The sequence below is a fragment of the Anthonomus grandis genome, chromosome 17 (assembly GCF_022605725.1).
Source record: "Anthonomus grandis grandis chromosome 17, icAntGran1.3, whole genome shotgun sequence".
NCBI classification, from domain to species: Eukaryota; Metazoa; Arthropoda; class Insecta; order Coleoptera; family Curculionidae; genus Anthonomus; species Anthonomus grandis.
This window is the reverse complement of record NC_065562.1, coordinates 18,792,182-18,814,668: the sequence shown is the minus strand read 5'-3', so window position 1 is coordinate 18,814,668 and position 22,487 is coordinate 18,792,182. Positions and strand designations below refer to the sequence as shown.

The following is a 22,487-nucleotide window of genomic DNA, read 5'->3' as shown; positions in this document are numbered from 1 at the left end:
TAGCTTGCCCCTATTATATTTCAATTGATATACATAACCTAATATTACAATGACAAGTAGAGAGGCAAGTCAACGTTTAACAATAAAACCCTAGGGAGAGTTGACGTTTGACTCACCTTAACATCAGATTTGAGATTATTGCTTCGCACCGCGTATGTTACCAGGATAGCCAGGGCGACGAAGGAGACCCCCAGAGCGTTCATGATAATTCCCTCGTTTTCCCACTTAGGATATCTCTCTCTGAAAAAGCATTATTAGAAGATAGATGTGATATGTACATCAGCGGAGTGCAAGCGCGATTCTATGCTAAAATAATGTATGCATATGCGGAATTTGGTTTGGCAGCAGTCAAGATGCAATCAAGTGTTTAGTTTAGTCGTTAGCTGGCGCTTGCCTTAAAATTCAAATAAAAGTTTTTCATGCACAATTCATGAGGCGTTAAAGAAGAAATCGTTAGTGTGAATAGTAAAAGTTCAAGCCAAAACAATAATACAAACCGTCAATTATTTCAAGCGGGGACACAAACGCACAAAAGAATATAAACATCAATTAGGTCTAAAAAATTATTTTATTGTTATATGGTCTTTTTATATAATTAATTATATTTATATGAGAAATCGTTGTGTGATGAAAATGAGTCCTAACAACTATAGCGGCAGTAAGCGCTGTCAAACAAACGGTTACAATTGTGTCGTTTATCTAATTAAAAAGTTTGTTTGACAGCGCCCCCTCCGCCTCTGTTCGTTGACATATAGTAACTAAACAATAAAGAAGCGAACAAAATATACAAAAATAAAACAAACGAACACTTAACACATAATATATGGGTATAAAAACTATAAATAATATACCAAGTGGTCACATGTATAAAAAATATTCAAGGAAATATGACGTGATGCGTTGCCATATTCGCAGTAGGCAGGAAATGCACGAAACAATTTAATTGTTATAAATGACTTTCGGTTTCATTGAACAATTGTACTATTATTTTATAAGTATATATAATATATTAATATTTAGACAGTACATTCGAGTTTATTATATATATGTATAAATACCGGGTGACACAGCAGTCATGTGACAAGATCTATTTTTTTTTACAATTTAGGATATATTAATGATCAAACAAAGAAATAAGTAAATTGAAATAAAATGACCGCGTTTACAACAAAAAACAAAATAAATCAGATTTTTTACTTAAAAACTGATTAAGGAAAATTAACCCACTAATCATACATTAGACTGAAATTTGAAAAAAAAAATTTTTTTTTACCCTTTTCTAAAAAATCACAAAATATTACAGAGAAAATTGCAGACCAGTTCGGACGTTCCGCTATTATGACCCTCCGTGATATATGTCCATCCTTGTCTCGCACATTGCAGGAAAAGGACGGCGCGATAGCCTACGGAGGGTTGACGCGTGCCAACTGTTCCCGAATCACGGCCATCGATGATTTATGGCATTATTAAAATTGTCGTAATTTAAAAAAAAAAAATGGTTGATATTTGTAATGGAGGCTTTAGTTGCCGTATATGTACATGAAAATCGATCAAAAGTTATTTTTTAAGTGTTTAAGTAGAGCTGAAAAACCTCGGATTCACAGGTGGTGCACACTTATATTATTTAGTTTCTTTTAATTAATTTTTGGAGTAGTTTATTTAATTATTGGTTAATTCTAGGTAATTTCCCTTAAATAAAATGAAGGTAAATTTTCCAGGTTGTAGCAAGGAATTCAATTGGAATGTTTTTATTTAATTTAGACATTAAAGAAAATTTTTTAGGCATTAAACTACTTTTTCAGTTGAGTCAATCATTATTTTTCTCCTTTAGGCAATTCAACTTTTTTTTTTTAATGTCAGTTAAAATGGATTTAGCTAATCATTTTTTTCAGATACTTGAAGTCATTTTCCAGGCAAATATTTTAACTTGTTTGTCTCTTTCAGGCAGTTGTGGTTAACTTTGGTACATTTTAAAAGGGTTGACGTAGTTTTTTGGGCAATTTTTTTCATCTCAACTTCTGGGACGAAGCTTGAAAAATTACCTGAACTGCCTGGAATAATATATAAAGTTACCTTACCTTGTTCGCCTGTAATTGCAGGGAAAATTTTAAAAATTAACTAATTATTAATCTCTGGAAGAAATAATTGCAAATTTGCTTTTAGTGTCGGAATTTTTTTTTTTAATAATATAAGCAAATTTACACGGACACCTAATACTACTTATAATGTCAACTGTCCATAATTTCAGGCAAAATTAAATACTGATCTCTTTCAGGCAGTTATATCAATTATTCGTCTCTTCCAAACAACTGAAGTTACTAAATCAAACGGTCTTAATTGTAATAAAGTTCGAAGAAGTAGTACCGAAATAATAAAAGACCTTGTGAGAATAAACACAATGTTTAACCCGTAATAAAAATAATTGTTAATTAATCTTAAATAACGTACCGTTTATATAGTTAGAAATTACCTTCAAAAAAGTTGGGTTAACATATTCCCTGCATTATATTTGGTTATTGTCCGTCTCACTCCCACTCATATATTTCAATTTAGAACAGTCGACATTTTTGACAAAAGAGGAGTGAAGAATAATTAAAAGAATCATCTCATGACAAAAAACAAATTGATCAAATGTCAAACTAAAATTTCCAAAAAAATATTTTTTTTACTCTTTTTTTTAAAACTCACAAGTATTAAAAAAAATTGCAGACCAGTTTGGACGTTCCGCTACTATGACACTTCGTCATATAAGTCCATCCTTGTCTCGCACATGGCAAAAAAAGGACGGCGCGGTAGCCTACGGAGGGTGGACGCGTGCCAACTGGTCCTGAATGGCCATCTATGATTTGTGATAATGTTTTAGGGAATTATTAAGAAGTTGCTTAAAATTGACTTAAACCGTTAGTTTTTTTCCGGTTTAAGTTGGATTCGATTGAGTTAGGTTAACGTGCGTGTATTTAATTACCATTTTTCTTTTATTGCCGACAATTTGGCAAATTCCAGGACAAAGTAAATTAAGCAGAATCATTGCTTGTACACATTCAAAATTTCTAAAAATCATTAACAGTTTGTTACAAGATTGCTGTGCCAACCGACATATAGGAAGTAATAAAGGGGTTTTTTAAATGTCAAAAATCCCTTACACACCCCCTCTCTCTCTCTGGTTCTATTTCAACAAACAATTGTTAAAATATTACCAACCTAAATTAAAAAAAAAAAAAACCCTAAAGATCTCCAGATCTGATGAGGATGTGGGCCCTATATCTAAACTCGTCCCTTTGCAGTATGTACCCCATTAGGATGGCGAGCGCGACCAGTGAGACCCCGATCGTGTTCACCACGATCCCTTCATCGCGGACGTACTTATAACTGGGCCTGGTGGGTGAAATTGTGAAAAACAATAAATAAACAAACAAATAAATGAAACGATTATGATAACTGTTAAATAAAAGACAAAGTGACAGGAGACGGGCGCCATCTGTGACGAAAAGTTTTTAATCGAGATGGCGCTTTATTTGACATTGCCCAAAAACATCGACTTACAATAGATCCATATTTTTAATCCAATAGACAACTATTTATTTAATTGCATAATTTCCTTTGTTCAAACTGTAAATAAAATTAAAAGGCAGGTAGGCAACCCGCTAGACTGATCGCGAAAACCAATCAAACTGGTTGCCTATACGTACTTCCATTTATTGACGTACGCTCCATTTGGCGCCAAACTTTAAATTTCCTTACACGGTTTAAAGTAGCTATTGAACATACATGTATTGATGCAGTAAAAAGCCTTACAAAATATATAAAATTCCGCGGACGATGCCATTATTATTATCATGCTAAAATCAATTGTTTTGTGTTGTTTATTATTACCGTTGACAACTTACCCCAATTCGAACAGAGCCTTCTCGGTGAGACCGGTGAGGGCGGCTGCGATGGCCAAAATGAACGTGGTGAGACCGAAGGAGGCGTGGATGGGCACAAGGGCGGCCCTAAAGCCGGCAGTGGCGCCCTCGCAGCACAACAAGATCAGGAAACTGAAGAATCCGACCACGAACTATAATAATGAGGACAATATTACCCTAAATGACCCAAGCAGCAATTTGTCTGAATTAACTAATTAATGCTCGTACAGTGCGTTTACACGACCTATTTTCCTTTGCATCTAAATTATCAGATATATTAACGGTAGTCGAGGCGGCTTTTAGATGATAATTTGAAAGTAAAACACGACATTCCGAAGCCTATATTTATGCATTATACCGTATAGAATCTACAAGGCGCGTTTGTGTATATGAAGGTCATATGTAATGAAACAATCATTTCATATTTAATTTAAATAGTTTAAGGTGTATGTAACAGGTGCCCACTATTCACGAAAAATAAACGTGGCGTTGGCGTTGGATTTTGTTTAATTCATTTGAATTATCGGCTATTCTGGGGTTCAGTGAGATACCATCGAAAATACAATATTTATATATTTAGTTTTTATATGAACTTATAAATTAATCAAAAGGTAACTAAAATTGTTTTCGTCATTTGAATTAATATTCAACATTTAGCCGTCCGCTCCTTTCGGCGCAAAATATGATCCGCTATTTTATTTAGCCGTCCGCTCCGCTAGGCACAAAATGTGATCCGCTATTTTACTTAACCGTCCGCTCCGCTCGGCGCAAAATATAATCCGCTAATTTATTTAGCCGTCCGCTCCGCTGGGCGCAAAATATGATCCGCTATTTTATTTAACCGTCCGCTCCGCTGGGCGCAAAATATGATCCGCTATTTTATTTAGCCGCCCGCTCCGCTGGGCGCAAAATCTGATCCGCTATTTTACTTAGCCGTCCGCTCCGCTGGCCGCAAAATATGATCCGCTATTTTATTTAGCCGCCCGCTCCGCTGGGCGCAAAATCTGATCCGCTATTTTACTTTGCCGTCCGCTCAGTTCGGCGCAAAATATGATCCATTTTGCCGTAAACTATTTAATTTCGATTATCTCATTATGAATTTATAATAGTAATTATTATTAGATACAATTCTAATATTCAACATTCAGCCGTGGTATTCCGCGTGAATACCCGAAATTAAACCTCCTAGATGTGTATTCCATAAAATTTGGTCTACAGAATTGTCTGAAAAGGTTCAATATGTGATGAGTTTAAATGAATATCTCGATGGAAAGTTTAAATGGGTTTAATTCCAGTCTCATCTTGACTAGAAGATTGTTGAAGAATTATTAGATAATTGATTTATTAATTTTAATGGAAAATTGGATTTAAGGTAAAATAACCTTGTTACAAAATAGTGCATTGGATCTATAGTCACAAAAGGCCAAATATAACTTTGAGAAATTAAGAAATAAAACTAACTGAAAAACAATTAATTCAACTGTTGAGAATAATATGCATAACTTAAATGGATATTGTTTGTCTATTTTATTTTAGCAATATTGTGAACTCTGGTAGAAAATTAGGAATTGTTTTACAAAAACCTCTTATATGATTAATACATGAAACACAAAGAAGCAACCCATACATTCGTTTCCAAATTCCCTAGCCAGACATTTAATTTTTAATGGAATTAATCATAAATTAATATTTAACATTTAGCCGTGAATTGCGATCGTTATTTCACTTAGCCGTCCACTCCGCTAGGCGCAAAAACTGATCCGTTGGTTATGTAGCCGTCCGCTCCGCTCGGCGCAAATACTGATCTATTACTTATTTGGCCATTTGGCCGTCTGCTTCGCAAAAACATATATTAATATTTAAACAAGCGTGTATAACTGTTAATTTGTATTATATAGGTACCTTGAATTTGTGCCATAAACCATTCTTAAAATATTATAGTTATACATTTTGTGGACATTTTTTGTTTAATTTCTGAAACCCAGACCTATGTAGGGGTCTTTTATAATTACAGTACGCAAATATAAAAAGTGATAAACGGAGGATGCAGTAACATTTAATTTTATAATAAATTAATATTTAACCATGTACTTTATTCGGCGCAAAAACTAATCCACTGGTTATGTAGCCGTCCGCTCCGCTCGGCGCAAAAACTGCTCCGTTGGTTATTTTGCCGCCCGCTCCGCTCGGCGCAAAATTTAATCCGTTGGTTATTTAGCCGTCCGCTCCGCTCGGCGCAAAATTTAATCCGTTGGTTATGTAGCCGTCCGCTCCGCTCGGCGCAAAAACTGATCCGTTGGTTATTTTGCCGTCCGCTCCACTCGGCGCAAAATTTGATCCGTTGGTTATCTAGCCGTCCGCTCCATTCGGCGCAAAAACTGATCCGTTGGTTATTTTGCCGTCCGCTCCACTCGGCGCAAAATTTGATCCGTTGGTTATTTAGCCGTCCGCTCCGCTCGGCGCAAAATTTAATCCGTTGGTTATGTAGCCGTCCGCTCCGCTCGGCGCAAAAACTGATCCGTTAGTTATTTTGCCGTCCGCTCCGCTCGGCACAAAATTTGATCCGTTGGTTCTGTAGCCGTCCGCTCCGCTCGGCGCAAAATTTGATCCGTTGGTTATTTTGCCGTCCGCTCCGTTCGGCGCAAAAACTGCTCCGTTGGTTATTTTGCCGTCCGCTCCGTTCGGCGCAAAAACTGATCCGTTGGTTATTTTGCCGTCCGCTCCGCTCGGCGCAAAAACTGATCCATTATTTATTTGGCCGTCTGCTTCGCAAAAACATATACCTATAACTCTCAACACAATACTTGTCCTATCGAAAACCAATTAAAACAAACACGAATAAACCGAAACAACGTAATCGGCCATAAAACTTTAGAAAGCGTCAGAAGTTCCTTCCGCGACGACATTGTTTATTTTCACGGCATTTAAACCGTTGATCATGAGGCAGAGGCGTTCACCCTTTCACCGCAACAAAATCGTGAAATGTTAAACCAAAGATTATTTACATGGGCGCGTCTTATGTAATAAGAAACAACTCGAATTTACCTGTATGGCAAACAGTCCCATGGCGGTCAAACCGATCCAACTGTGCAACGAGTAAAAGTTGGGTATCGGCGGTTGAGCCAAGTTGTGCGAGTCCAGTACGGCGAGGAACCCGAGGGCGATACACGGTATCGCCAGGGCGTGGAACACCGTGTGCAACAGCTTCACGTAGATCCGTCTACAGCACCTGCATATCCTGTACAGTAGCACCGCTAGAGAAAAAAAAATGTTTGAGGTGTAAAGGTAGCGCCTATTACAGATTTAAATAATTTTTAGATCATCACTGGCCAAGGCAAATCCCGGATGGAACATCAAGATACCGACACCATCAACTTAGTCCAGGTTATGTTTTAACCTGAATTTTCTTCCCAATAATTAAGGTTATAAAACAAAAAAAGGTACCTATTAATATTTGTATTGTATACTAGCTCATACTAATTTAAATATAATTGAAATAAACACAGTTAGAGTTAATTAGGGTTGTTTATTATAATAAAAATTTTTAAAATAGCAGACAATGTTAAGTTCTCATTTTAACCGAGAGGGGGCGCCTTAGGCAATAAGCCACGAATACCAGGGGTTTTCAAAGAGTGTAGTCCATAAAAAACGACGCGCGAGATGCATTAACGTTTAATTACCATTGTTGCCCCCTTACACTGAGTCATTCCGTGATGCTCCCAACCTATAATTGATTACTCACGCTCATTATAAAACCGACCGGTAATTAAATAATTATTAACCGCTAGTACACTTTTTGACGATCCCCTGTATAATAAAATCTCATGCTAACCGGAAGGGGGCGCTCTGTTCAATAAATATACGAGGGAGAGTTTGATAGATTGCAGAAAAATGCAAATTAAATGCATCATCATTGGTCCCTCTGGACAGTCATTCCGTGATGTTTCGCTTAATTACTCACTCGGGAGGGAAGGACCAGGGGGAAGGGGGAAGCACCCATAATAAATAGACTAAATGATGCGCTTTTTTTGTTGTCGTTTGCTTCCACTTACAAAATCCGCTGAAGGTAATGAAACCGGCGACCATCAGGACTGGGTGCAGGTTGAACTCCTTGGCTGGATTCTCGCGCCACGCGAATCCGTCCCTGTAAACGAACGTCCAGTAGAGGGTGAGCCCGAGGGAGCCGAGCAGGAGTACGCTGGCCAGTACCACCACCACGGTGTACTCGAGCCAACTGCCGCAGCCCCATTCGTTGTCGTCCTCGTAGTGCCGATGACTGAAACACGAGGAAAATCATAAATTTATAGAGAGGGTTTTTTTCTGATTATAAATATTCCATACACTTTGTATGTATGTTAAGCCGTAAGGGAGATATTTGAGTTTGAAGGTGTACTATGTAACTTTTTGACTGCCCCCCCGTAGCATCGAACTAAGGAAGTGCATTATTTAAAAAAAATACGTTAATTAAAGCGATTAGTGCAGTTTGTGATTGTTTCATTTAATTGCTTGATAACCTTTGGTCATTTTTTTATGTATTTTCAGTTTATACTACAATTATTAGCATTATTGATTTTTTTTTTGGTTTACTGCGTGTTTAAGTCGAATTTCTGAGGCATAAAAAGATGAAATCTTTGATTACTACATCGACTTTCAAGCAGGATAATTTTGAAACTATGCCAGGCACACCTTTACGGTTTTCAGTGAAAGTTGACTCTTTTTTTATAGAATCATTTCGTATATAAACGACTTCTGTAACTTAAGAACTTTTTGAGTTAGAGTCAATTTTGTGAGGCATAGTTCAAAGTCAAAAAAAACTGGAATTCTTAGATTACTATCTCAAGTTTCAAGCAAGATAATTTGAAAACTATTCCAAGTACACTGTTGCGATTTTCAGTAAAAGTTGACTCCTTTTTTATAAAATCATTTCATATACGAATGATTTTTGTGGCCTTACAACTTTTGGAGTTAGGGTCGAATTTGTGAGGCATAGTCCAAAGTCAAAAATAGTAGAAATCTTAGATTATTATATCGACTTTCTATCAGGATAATTAGTAAGCCATTCCAGGCACACTTTTGCGGTTTGCAGTGAAAGTTGACGCCTTTTTTATAGAATCATTACATATATAAACAATTTTTGTAACTTAAGAACTTTTTGAGTTAGAGTCAATTTTGTGAGGCATAGTCCAAAGTCAAAAAAACTGGAATTCTTAGATTACTATTTCGACTTTCAAGCAGGATAATTTTGAAACTATTCCAGGCACACTTTTGTGGTTTTCAGTGAAATTTGATTCCTTTTTTATAGAATCATTTCATAAATAAACGATTTTTGTAACTTAAGAACTTTCTGAGTTAAAGTCGATTTGGTGAGGCATAGTCCAAAGTCAAAAATAGTAGAAATCTTAGATTATTATATCGACTTTCAAACAGGATCATTAGTAAACTATTCCAGGCACACTTTTGCGGTTTACAGTGAAAGTTGACGCCTTTTTTATAGAATCATTACATATATAAACAATTTTTGTAACTTAAGAACTTTTTGAGTTAGAGCCAATTTTGTGAGGCATAGTCCAAAGTCAAAAAAACTGGAATTCTTAGATTACTATCTCAACTTTCAAGCAGGATAATTTAAGAAACTGTTCCACCTTTTTGCAGTTTTCAGTGGAAGTTGACGCCTTTTCAATAGAATTTTTTAATAGTAATTTTTGACCAAAATGTGCAGACTGACTTCATAAATTTAAATAATTAACTTTCAGCTGCTTGTAACTTAAAAACGATTGTTCCAATCAAAAAATTGTTAATAACCATTTTTGTAGAGCTTTTTGAGGACTACAACTTTTATCGTTAACTTGTTAACCTAAGATTAATATTAGCTGAGAAATTAAGCTTTTAACAGCCTGTAATGTGAAAACGGTTACTCTTACGAAAAAATTGATTATAACCACTCTTATAGCCCCCCAAAAGAGCTACAACTTTCATGACAACCTTTTAAATCTAAAAACCAATATTAAACGAGATAACCTAGGAAAACTCACGTTGACTATTGGAACACCCCTCGTCTAATTAACGTCATAAATCAAGCCTAAATATTCGGCAAATATTAATATAAAAACAAATAAGCCATAATTCATTGGCACCGCGTAATATTCGGGAGTTTACCTGCTGATATTCACGTGATTCGGACAAGGACAAGGCTTGTAAACCTTGATGGTGTTCGTCCCTTTCATGCAGAACAAGGCGATGCACATATTATTATTATTCAATCACCAGAAACGCACACTTGGTATAACTCCTAACGTCAAAAGATTATTATTAGACCGACTGACTATATAATATCGAATGTGCACAGTAAATTAGCATTTTCTTATGAGCTCACATTATGTATATGAGCGTCGTAATGGTTTATTTTCGTTTTAAATTTTGTAATATTTAATTTGAAGCGATAGCGTAATATTTAATTGTATTGTCTCTATATACTTTTGGGATTAACAATAAGGCGCTCGGCTGAAGGTTTTGAAAAATGGCGCCATCTTGAGGCACTATTGTTTCTTGAACTGTCAAATAGGAAGCCGCTAGACACTTGACAACATTATGACAGATTCAGATTAAATTCAACAACATCAAGGTAACTAACCAGACTTATGCTAGGCTAATAAGATCTTCGTAATTTCATTGTATCAAAGGACACAACTTTTTTAGATTAAGATTGAAATATAAATGTGACGTATGTCTAAACGCACTATATTGACATTTTTTTGTGACAACTTCGGATGACATATTCGGGTCAACTTATAAAAACGGGTCTTTTACTGCAATAAAAGGCAGAATTACGATGTTTATCTATTCTATTATCCTATAAAGTGCATTTAATCCGGCGAGGCGAAGCACAATAACAATAAATTCATGAGATAATTGCCCTTTTCCGTACTGTATTTTATAGATATGTGCGGGCCCGACAATGCACCGGGGGCACACACACGGACATCGTATCGATAATGTCAGCTCTATTATTAGTAAAACAGGGAGGGGCAACATTGCGTGAAATACGTCAAACTTGTAGATGTCAAATGTCATGCTTGTCATATTTTCTTCATAGTGGCAACACTGGGGCGGCTGTAAGTGACAATGACAATTTAACCCAGCGCTATCTTTTGGCGGATGAGACAATTAAGAAAAATATAGTTTAAGTTTAAGGCGACTTTAGATGCAAGCATTTGCTCGCCATTTTCACCATTTTTATTAATGTGCAGCAGACCACTAAGTGGCAACGTTGCACTGTGAATGCGCAAATGTTATTTTTGTCAACAAATAAAAGCTATATAAGGCGAAAATGTACAAAAAACTAATAATTAAACCCTAAGTGAACCCCAACTACCAAATCGAACAAATAACAATAATGTTAATTAAAAAAAATCCCTTTAATAACAAGCAAACCCAAATACCAAATTTCATTCAAATCGGGCAAATACCAAAAAAGTTAAAAAAAAAAAATTACCACGTAAAATAATAATACCCATTAATTTTTTTTTTATCATTAGGACCCACTGTGTTGTAATTTTTTTCTAGCAAAATGCCTTGTATAGACCACTGTGTCGCATGAATATTATAATAATAATAATACACGGAAAATGCTAAAACGTCAAACGTTGCCTAATTATCACGGCTAAAAGAATACGATTTGGTAAAAGATATGCACATATTCGGATTCTCCAGAGTCTCTTGAATAATTCCGTACTAATTTCAGGAAGTTCTGAGCTATTTTAAGCATTTTATCAATGAAATTAGAAAGCAAGTCCGAGCCGATTCGTCCACGTTGACGCCATGTTGTCAAACCACCGTAAAAGTCCGCATTAAAATCGTGCGTAGACGTCAAAATCGACCATTTTCAGACGATGATTTCGGGTATAAAAAAAGGTTTTTACCTTATGATTTGTACATGGAAAAATAGTATAAAGCCTTAGGAACAGTTTAACATCAATTCTGGACGGATTCCAATAGGTTTTAGTAGTTAAATTTGGATTATAAAAAGGGTCTTTTTTTGGTGAAAATCGCCGTTTTCGTTGCCATGGAGACGCCGGCCATAACACCGGTCATAGGTGACTCGAACGTCGCTCTTGTGTGGCTAGATTTTTAGCGATTTTTCGTACTTAGGACTTTTTTGAAAAAAAGTTACTTTTAGGGTACTTGTAAAAATAGAGAAAAAATGAAATTTTAGTATGTCATAGTAAAATGAATGGCGTATCTGCTCGATTGGTTTTGGTTTTTCTGTCACATACGGGGTGTGCACAATTAATTTCCAAAGTCAACAAATTTTAAAAACTTCATAACTCAAAAACGGGTTTACTTAGAAGTACGGTTGAAATTGCAAAAGATTCTGCTTATCACACGCTACAAACCGCCCATAAGCCATTTGGCTCTAGCGGGTGCCGCTAAAAAGTTATTAAGGCTGGAAAAAAAAAAAGTGTGAAAAAGGGTATTTTCAATTGAGCAGTGTTCACCCTGTATAAATGATACGGTTAAACTTTATACGCCGTTTTATTTGAAGAGAATGCAGTTTTAATTAATCCAAATAAACATTTTTTGAAATTTTGCGCCGTAAAAATTTTACACAGAAAAAACTAAAAAAAATCATTTTTTTGAGGTTTTTTTGATTTTTTTCCCAAAAAAAAACATTTTTTCAAAAAAAGTTTTTTATAAAAATTGTAGTCCTCGATGAGGCGCACCTATCTTCTCTGAGTCATTATTTCCGGAAAAACACCGTTAAACCGTCAGAGGGGCTGGAATATCATACATGTCTGAAACTTTGAGCGTTAAAAAAAAAATACTTCCCGTGTGCTGAGAATAACCAAAAACTATACAGATAAGATCCTCATTAACTCTAATCGATCTGTTAAATTTCATAACATTCAAAGAACCGTTGCGACCTGTATCGAATTCCCTTGACCAAAATCGAAGAAAATTTTTTTTTTGAATTTGAAGGCGTCCTAGTCCTACACAAAAAAACAAATGAAAATTTAAAAACAATCAAATTAAAGCCTCATATTTTTAGATTATAAAAAGCTAAACATCGTTTCTCTAACCCAAATACAACTAAAGTTATAAACACTTTCAAAACTCCACTGCGGGAGAGCCCCATAATAAGAGCTACGCTCTTATAATAATTATTACATTAAATCTTGCTTAGATTTTTTTTTGTCATTAGGACCCACTGTATTGTGATTTTTGTCTAGCAAAATGCCACGTATCCGTCCACTGTGTCGCATGACAATACGGTAAATCCTAAGACGTCAAAATTTGATCAATTATCACGGCTAAAAGAACACGATTTGGTAAAAGATATGCATATATTCGGATTGTCCAGGGTCTCTTAAATAATTCCATACCAATTTCAGGAAGTTCTGAGTTATTTTAAGGATTTTATCAATGAAATTAGGAAGCGTGTCCAAGCCGATTAATTCAATATGGCGTCACCGCGACAAAGACGCCATTAAAATTTATGACCGTAGACGTCAAAATCGGCCATTTTAAGGCGATGTTTTAGGGTACAAAAAAAACATTTTACCTTATGGTACCTACATGGAAAAATAGTAGAAAGCTTTAGAAATAGATTAAAATCAATCCCGAAGTGATTCCAATCGGTTTTAGTATTTAAATGTCGATTATAAAAATGGTCTTTTTTGACGATAATAATTCATGTATTCGTTGCCTTGGAAACGCGGCCATAGCCTGCTTGGGTAAAAAGCCAGTGTGCAGGGTGATTTTTAGCGATTGGTACTTTTTTGGAAAAAAAAAATTAGGGTATTTTTGCACAAACGGTGAAAAAATTAGGCTTTAGTATGTTGTAGTATGTGTGTGTTGTAGTATGTTGTAGTAAAATGAATGACGTATTTGCTCAATCGGTTTTGGTTCAGCTATGACATACAGGGTGCGCGCAATTAATTACCAAAATAAAAAAAATTCAAAAATTCATAACTCAAAAACTGTTTTACTTACAAGAACGTTAATATACGAAAATATTCTCCTCATTACGAACTATAAAACGTCCATAAGTCTTCTGGCGCTAGGTGGCGCTACTAAAAAGTTATTCGAGGTAGTAAAAAAAATAGGTATTTTCAACTGAACCTTACTCACCCTGTATGAATGATAGCCTGAAAGTTGATAGGTCGTTTTATTCAGAAAGAATGCAGATTTATTTAATCCCTATGATATTTTTTTCAGTTTTGCACCATAAAAATTTTACATAAATAAAACTGAAAAAAATTATTATTTTTAGGGTTTTTTTGATTTTTCTCCCAAAAAAATATATATTTTTTTAAAATTAAACCTTAATAAAAATTATAGTTCTCAATGAGACGCATAAATCTTCTATAGGTCATTATTTTCGCAAAGATACCGTTACACCGTCAGAGGAGCTACAATATAACAATTTTTTAAATCTTTTGACAATAAAAAAAATTGTGACTTCTAACGCGCTCTTGTCATAAACAAAACAACAAATGAAAATTTGCAAATGATCAAGTTGTAGCCCCATATTTCTAGATTATAAAAAGGTAAACATCGTTTCTCTACCCTAAATAGAACCGAAGTTATAAGCACTTTTGTCGACAATCAGGTGATACTCGTCTTAATGATCGAGTCGCTGAACCGTTTCAATACTTGCGGTCGAACTTTCTTAACAATATTTACGGTTAATGCAAATAGAAAAGAATAAACTCACTACTTATTAGAACGGCCAAGATCTCTCTCCACTTCGGACTTTTTCACTTCAGCAATCTTCTTTGACATATTTCAGGGTGACATATGGTGTCATAAAGTTAAGGGTGCGAGTGCGAAAACTCCAGCACAGCAAATTTATAAAAAAAAAAAATGCCATTCGTTAGGAGCAGGTTTTACAGAATGAAAACTAGTTTAGACCAAAGAAATAGTTAGCAGGAAAGTCCGGTCGAGTGTAGGTCAAATAAGAAAAGAAGAAGAAATGGTTATTTCCCGCCCAAATTTGAATAATTTATAACAGTGTCTTCCGTGACACAACTGTCATAGTTGTCAAAGTTTCCTCTCGTTCCAGTACATAATACAGAGACGTCATCACACTAATTTAAATCATTTTATTTGTTTAAACTGGCACAGAATGTACTAGCATGTATATTGCCTGAATTGATAAATTATGCCTAAAAGGCTCCCGTTATGCGAGGTTATTATCCAATGGAATCAATTTATTTGGGTGAGGACTTATGCACCTAAGCTCCCAATTAATCAAAGATTAATCCTTAAAAGGTTGTATATATATCTTATCTTGTCTTACAATGATGAAACCCATAAACGAGGGAACAAAAGCGTTTCGCCCACACGTGACCGTCATCAGTTTAATTGCATTAATTAGGCGAAATTAGCCGCTACCGGACTTTTAATTTTGTCGTCGGTTTTATTATAACGGAACGACAACGTAAACATGATGAACATAATGTTGTCGGATTTTACGTGTAGAGAGTGTGGGAAAATAAAAAGCAACAACCTTGGCTTGACAGATGACAGCTGACAGATTTGTCAGTCCTTATCAACATCGTCTCGCGACAGTAATAGTTACTCATAAGATAAATACGCATAATTGAATAAGAAACATTGAAAATCCGTAGCGGGAGAAGACGGATTTTCCAGTGGCACCAAACGATTCAGAAGGTTTCAAACATTTCAAAAACGTTAAAGAAAACGTTTAAAAATTAATAGTTTTCCCAGAAAAAAAATTCAAAAATTTACATTTTCCGACTGTAAGATAAATATAGAAAATTTCATATGAAACTTTGAAAATTTATAGCTTGAAAGCTATAAGACGTACAGGTTTTCCAGTGGTACCAAACGGTTTAGAAGGTTTCAAATATTCCAGAAACGTTGAAGAAAACGTTTGGAAGGTAATAGTATTTCCAGAAAAAAATGCCGAAGTTCGCCAATTTTCGACTGTAAGATAAATATAGATAATTCAATAAGGAACTTTAAAAATCCGTAGTTTAGAAACTATAAGAGTTACGACATTTTTAATAGTACGAAACGATTCAGAAGGTTCCAAACATTTCAAAAACGTTAAAGAAAACGTTTGAATATTGACCGTTTTCCCAGGAAAAAATTCCAAAGTTGATCATTCTCGGATAGTAAAACAAATATGTATAGTTCAATAAGAAACTTTGAAAATTCGTAGCTTGGAAGCTATAAGACGTACAGGTTTTCCAGTGGTACCAAACGGTTCAGAAGGTTTTAAATATTCCAGAAACGTTGAAGAAAACGTTTGGGAGTTAATAGTATTTCCAGAAAAAAATGTTGAAGTTTGTCATTTTTGGACTGTAAGACAAATATGCAAAATTTAATAAGAAACTTTGAAAATTTGTAGCTTGGAAACTATAAGACATACAGCTTTTCCAATGGTACCAAACGATTCAAAAAATTCCATATGTTATAAAAACGTTAAAGAAAACGTTTGAATATTGATAGTTTTCCCAGGAAAAAATTTCAAAGTTGATCATTCTCGGATTGTAAGACAAATATATATAGTTCAATAAGAGACTTTCAAAATTCATAGCTTGGAAACTATGAGACTTACAGCTTTTCCAGTGATACCAAACGGTTCAGAAGGGTTCAAATATTCCAGAAACGTTAAAGAAAACGTTTGGAAGTTAATAGTATTTCCAGAAAAAAATGCTGAAGTTTGCCATTTTTGGACTGTAAGACAAATATGCATAATTCAATAAATAACTTTAAAAATTCGTAGTTTAAAAACTATGAGACTTACGGTTTTTGTAGTGGTACTAAATGATTCAGAAGGTTCCATATATTCAAAAAACGTTAAAGAAAACTAAATTTATAATTTAATTTATTGAGAAGACAAAGATGTCTCGCTAATCACCCTCCAAAGTTCAAAAGTCCAAAAGCTCCACCCTTAATGAGGAATCTGAGACCATTACACAAACCCTTTTAATAAAAACTCCTTTAGTCTCCTAAAGTATGAAAAAAATTACAGATTTCTACCCATATCTCAATATAAAAATCGAATAAATATTAATTACACTTTTACACCGCAGAGGGTCCTAAGATTTTATAGCGAACATTTAGTTTGTTCTATTGCCAACAGAGGTCGGCATATTTAGGGAGGATACACTTAAGGGATCACCTAGAAGTTTGTTGTCATCTTCAGACACTGAAGTACTCGATAAGCAGAAACGACTTAATTTTAGTTGCATCGATTTCGTGTAAAATACGCTTTAAATCCGTATACTATTATATCGACGAATGAAATGCAAACAAGACGTCCTTGCCGCAGCAATAAGCACCGTCTTGGGGGCATTTTTTCATTCGGTTAAAACCTTTTAAAAAGTCAAACGGATTGCTTTAATGTTAATTAGCGCCAATGAACTTTGGTATTTTCTATACTGGACCGATTTTCCCTTAAGACGTCACAAACAATTTTGACAGATATATTAGCGCCATCACTGTCTATAGCAGGTCTCGGTTCTACTTGAAGGAGCTCTAAGGTTATTCTATTACATACGATTTGTTACACGGATGTATGTCAATGACGTGTTTTTTTTTTCCCGGGCATTCTCGTGAATACCGGTTTTGTCCTGTGAAAGGTGATTTTCGCGCTACAAAGCGGGTTTCGCAACTAATCACCCATTAATATTCTATATGGTCATTAAAATACAGTAAAAGTAGATTTTATGATTTTTAAAATATTTACTGTATGGTGTGGCAGCTTATGTAATAAATCACTTTTTCTGTCGCGAGACTATTTTTAAATTATGACAGCTGTCACTGGCATATGTCAATCATAGAGAAGTTAATAGAGGAGACTCGTAAGCGCAACCAAGTAGGGCGCCATTATTAAACATTTCTACGTGATTTCCCCAAAGAAATTACTGGGAGCGGGAAAATCTCGTTCTTTTTTCCCCGGTGTTTTTCCTTATATTACTCTCCAGTAAAACTTCTCAATGTTATTGGGAATACATAGTTAATTGCCAACTGTCATTAAAGGAGTATCTCACGACAGTAAAAAATTGCTTATCTTTATTTATTGTTGATTAAGTTGGATCACACATATTATGTCGTTCTTTATAAAGGATCGGAATCTCTTCTAAAATATTTTAAAGGGTCTCAATCGTCAATCTTACGACAATAAATAATTATTATGGCACAATGTTATCAGGTTGACGTTCAGTATTCCTTTCATGGGAATTTAAATATAAAACGAATTATTCGAAATTCGTAATGGTCTAATTTAAATCGTTTATAAAATAATAATTTTTACTAATTTTCTTGGCTCACCTTGTATACCTTAAATTTTAAAATTAAATACCTCGACAACGGATTGAGATAACTACATAGTGTTTGGGCTTATTTTTATCAGAAAAAGAGCATCTATTTGATGGTAAATATTCAGTTCATCTAAGGTAAAGTTTTAATCCAATTACAATAAAAAATTTGCCAATAGAAAGAGAATAATTTTCTGATTATAAAAATACCAAACACCATAAGTTTAACTCAGATCGTTCACGAGAAGTGATTTTTTGAAGTTTGCCGACTTTAATGTCTGAGGGCAGTAAATAATTTCTTTGATGACGTTCAATGGGGTTGTTATCTGTCAAAGTTATCATCAAGGCGTCGCCTCACGACAGTAAAGAACATTAACATTCATCACAGCGGACTAGAAACCGTATTAAAATTGCATGTAAACGTGCTTAAGAAATCACTTTCTATAAGGCGCATCTGTTAAACGGGCCCAGTGAGAGAAATAGAGAGAGAAATCGCTTATTAAACCGATTATAGGACAAAGAAGCAATAAAAGACTGTTATTAAAGCATATTACGTAACGGTGGAAATCGACTTACGCGGCGTGCATCTTATTTTTGGCCATCTCGTAGCTGTCTCGTCTGGTAGCCGTCGTGACGCCGTTTAATAAAACTCTATTCCCCAAAAAAGAAATTTAAAAAGAGACACCAACTTTTTCACACAGAAAACACGCACGGAGAGTAAACAACAGCAAACAGGTTGTTGTTGCGGTCGATTTAAAGCGACGGATGCGCGCGCCGTTATCGCTCACGCGAACTAGCAAGGCGAGATTGAGACGGAGAGAAACTAAAATAAAATAAACCGTTGTTTGGTTCATTGAGAGGGCAGGGGCGGTGATTATGGGCGGCGGAGGGGCGGCAATTTATACCAGTGATGAAAGAAAGCGGCGAGAATGCGAGAAGTTGTTGAGCGATCTCTTCACCCCCCCCCCCCACATTACTCTTTGGGTCACCTGCTACTCTCGTTGGCGTATTATTCTGAACCTTGATTGGGTATTTAATGTTTAATGGGGGCTGAAAGGGGCGCAACCAAATTTAGGAAAAAACAAGTTTTGATAGTCACGTAACCTTAATATGTCACAAATTTGCAAAAAATTAATTATTGTACTCCAAGTCAACCTCAAATACCAAATTTCATTCGAATCGGGCAAGTAACCACAAAGTTAAAAAAAAAATAGTCCCACATAATAATTATATTAAATCCCGCTTTTTTTCCGTCATTAGGACCCACTGTGTTGTAATTTTTGTCTAGCAAAATGCCACTGATCCGTCCACTGTGCCGCATGAAGGTACGGTAAATCCTAAAACGTCAACTTTGCTCAATTATTACGGCTAAAAGAACCTGATTTGTTAAAAAGTATGCATATATTCGGATTGTCCAGAGTCTCCTGAATGTTTCCATACCAATTCCAGAAAGTTTCGAGCTATTTTAAGCATTTTATCAATGAAATTAGGAAGCCAGTCCGAGCCGAATAAACCAATATGACGTCAAGATGACAAGCCGCCATTAAAATCGGTCACAATAGACGTCAAAATCGACCATTTTCAGACGATGTTTTAGGGCATAAAAATTGTGTTTGACGTTATGATGCTTACATAGGAAGATAGTAGAAAGATTCAGAAATAAATTAAAATCAATTCCAGCCCGATTCCAATCGGTTTTAGTATTTAAATTTCAAATATAAAAATGGTCTTTTTTGACAATAATTCATGTATCCGTTGCCTTGGAAACGCGGCCATAGCCTGCTTAGGGAAAAGGCACCGTGCAGGGTGATGTTTAGTGATTAGTACTTTTTTAGAAAAAATACTTTTTGGGTACTTGCGAAAACTGTGAAAAAAGGAGTCTTTAGTATGTTGTATAAACTATATAATTCAAGGTCACGTGAACTCCAAATCGACCCGTTAAATTTCATAAAATTCAAAGAACCGTTGCGGACCTGTACCGAATTTTCTTGACAAAAAATTTTTTTTTCCCATTTCCAAGGCGTTCTTGTCCTCAACAAAAAAATATATAAAAATTAGTAAGTAGTCAATTTATAGCCCCATATTTCTAGATTATAAAAAGGTAAACGTCGTATCTCTATCCTAAATAGAACCAAAGTTATAAGCACTTTTGTCCGACAGGTCAATAATTAATTCCATAATAATAATAATAAGTCAGCATGTAAACGGTTTTCCATTTATGGTGGCGCCATCTTTCCTACGTCAAACGAACTAACTAAACGTCCCCGAGAGTAGCGACCAGAGACCTGTTTTACCGATTATAAATTACAATAAACGGCACCGCTAATGTCAATGGTGTTTATAGGGTGTCGAAGTAATCGCTTGTAATAATAATTATAATAAAAATTGCCCGAAGAAGTATTATTATACATATTGTATATCATATTAGTATCAAATAATGCAACTATAAACAGTGAAACGTCACTTGTCACTTTTGACATTTCATCGATAGGGTGCAGGGTTGCCACGACGGTCAATTGAACGCACTTAAGACAAATTGGGCATTTTCTTAAATTGCACCTTATTTATTTCGTTCAAGTGTTGTGTTGATGTTCATATGTACGCAGGAATGTTCATTTAGCATAATACGAAGCTCTTCCTCATTGAAATTCGCGTAATGGGGGATTTCCGAGGGGGCCTTTAGGCGCGACTAGTGTATCCACATTAACTTGTTCGGTTATATTCAGTTTAAACATAAATACCTTATTAAATGACGGCTAAAAGATTATTTATCAGAGACGCGCAAGTAAACAATAAATTATTATCCATATATCTAACCTTCTTCATCATAGGTGAACGCAGATGGCGCTAAAGGCGTTTTGACATAAGCTGCCCGCGAAATTTGAATTTCATTTTTAAGGCTCTTTAAGATCAGCTGATTCATGGTGATTTACGTAACTATAGTGTCCAGGTTTTTTTTACCAGGACTCTAATAGATTAAAGAAAACTGGCTTTAAGACGAGAATATTTATTTATCTCAGTGGCGTCGCAATATATAAAATGTTAAAAAAGGATGTCGGTATAGGAAAATGGCTATGATAAAGTGAAAGAGATGTATGACATAAATTTTTGGGTTTAATCGTGCGTCTCGTTGTTTGTCCTTGTTACTTACGCCTCAGCTTGTGCCTCCTTCTCTTTCTCTTCTTGGACAGTGACTACTGTCGCGTTGGTGGGAGGAGGAGGGAGATCCTCCATGGGCAGGGTGTCCTCCGGAGGTGTGGGCGGGGTCTTGTCGAACTCGGCCATGGGCGCCTGCGCGTTATTCTCCGGCATCGGTGACACCGAGTTGCTTTCCATTTTCGCGAACTTTCCTCCCAGTTTTTTCCAAAAAGGTTTTTTTCTATCTCACTCTTTCTTTCTTGTTTATTTTCGGTTGCACTCGTGTACGCGATCAGACGCACGACCTGTAAGAAAAAAACACTTATTGGGAATTTACCTTAAGGGTTTGTTACCGTAAAACCGGCTTGAGACGTACATACATACATACTACCGCTTTCGATTGGAAAAGGTGAGAAAATAAAGTAAAAGTGTAGACCTCTCTGTTTTTTGGAATCGCTCGCGCGTTTATTCGTCGTTGACGTAATAATGGATGCGACCGTGCGTGCGTGTCTTAATACATATTTTATGCAGCACCCCACTTTAGCCCCTCGTGTAATAAAAACGCAACAATTTCCGGAGTAATTTAGAACAAAGCACGGACATTCCACGTTATTGCCTGCGGTACGTAGTTTTCCTTGCAAAGAAAAGTGAAACTCATAAAACTTTAACCAGAAACAGGCCTATGTGGGGCAAATTTCCGATTCCAGGTGTTTTCCTTTGGATCGTAAATTTCCAAATCGAAAATCCCGCCTTGCGATATAAATTACTTAGGCGCAATCGCTTTGAAACAGAAACAGACGTCAATATGTACACACCTTAACGACGAAACTTCAGTTGTCATTTGCGATTTAAAAAAATATTCTGTTTGCCAGTATAGATGCGGCTTTAGGCATAGATGAAGCGAGATTTGTATACGTTAAGGTGTGTTTTTATTAGCGATATGCCAAGACGCAACTTATTTAGGCCATATAGATTTCTTAGATTATAGGAATTTTTCTTGTGAAGGGATCCTTATTAGAAAAAAAATATTTTGATCCATTGAATTGTGTAAATATGAACGCCCCTTAACGCCTAAAAGTTAAACTGTCATTCTTGTCATACTTGTTTAGTTCGTTGTATATTGAGTGAGGTACTAATTATTTATTCTGCGCAT

The 22,487-nt window shown here is 35.5% G+C and overlaps 1 protein-coding gene across 4 annotated transcripts in view; it reads right to left on the bottom strand.

Annotated features, from left to right (window-relative positions):
- The window catches only part of LOC126746183 (plasma membrane ascorbate-dependent reductase CYBRD1), a 28,884-nt gene that overhangs the window by 1,715 nt on the left and 4,682 nt on the right, over nucleotides 1-22,487 (bottom strand). Inside the window, exons 2-6 of one of the 4 annotated variants that reach the window (XM_050454332.1) lie at nucleotides 21,348-21,639; nucleotides 7,958-8,181; nucleotides 6,951-7,159; nucleotides 3,888-4,057; nucleotides 117-240 (exon numbers count right to left, since the gene is read on the bottom strand). In XM_050454332.1, the coding sequence (XP_050310289.1) occupies nucleotides 117-240; nucleotides 3,888-4,057; nucleotides 6,951-7,159; nucleotides 7,958-8,181; nucleotides 21,348-21,532 (912 nt within the window). In that variant the 5' untranslated portion in view covers nucleotides 21,533-21,639. Of the gene's footprint in view, nucleotides 1-116; nucleotides 241-549; nucleotides 3,376-3,887; nucleotides 4,058-6,950; nucleotides 7,160-7,957; nucleotides 8,182-10,061; nucleotides 10,277-18,772; nucleotides 19,028-21,347; nucleotides 21,640-22,487 lie in introns of those variants that run through there. The other 3 variants (XM_050454331.1, XM_050454334.1, XM_050454333.1) reach the window with 3 other exon arrangements.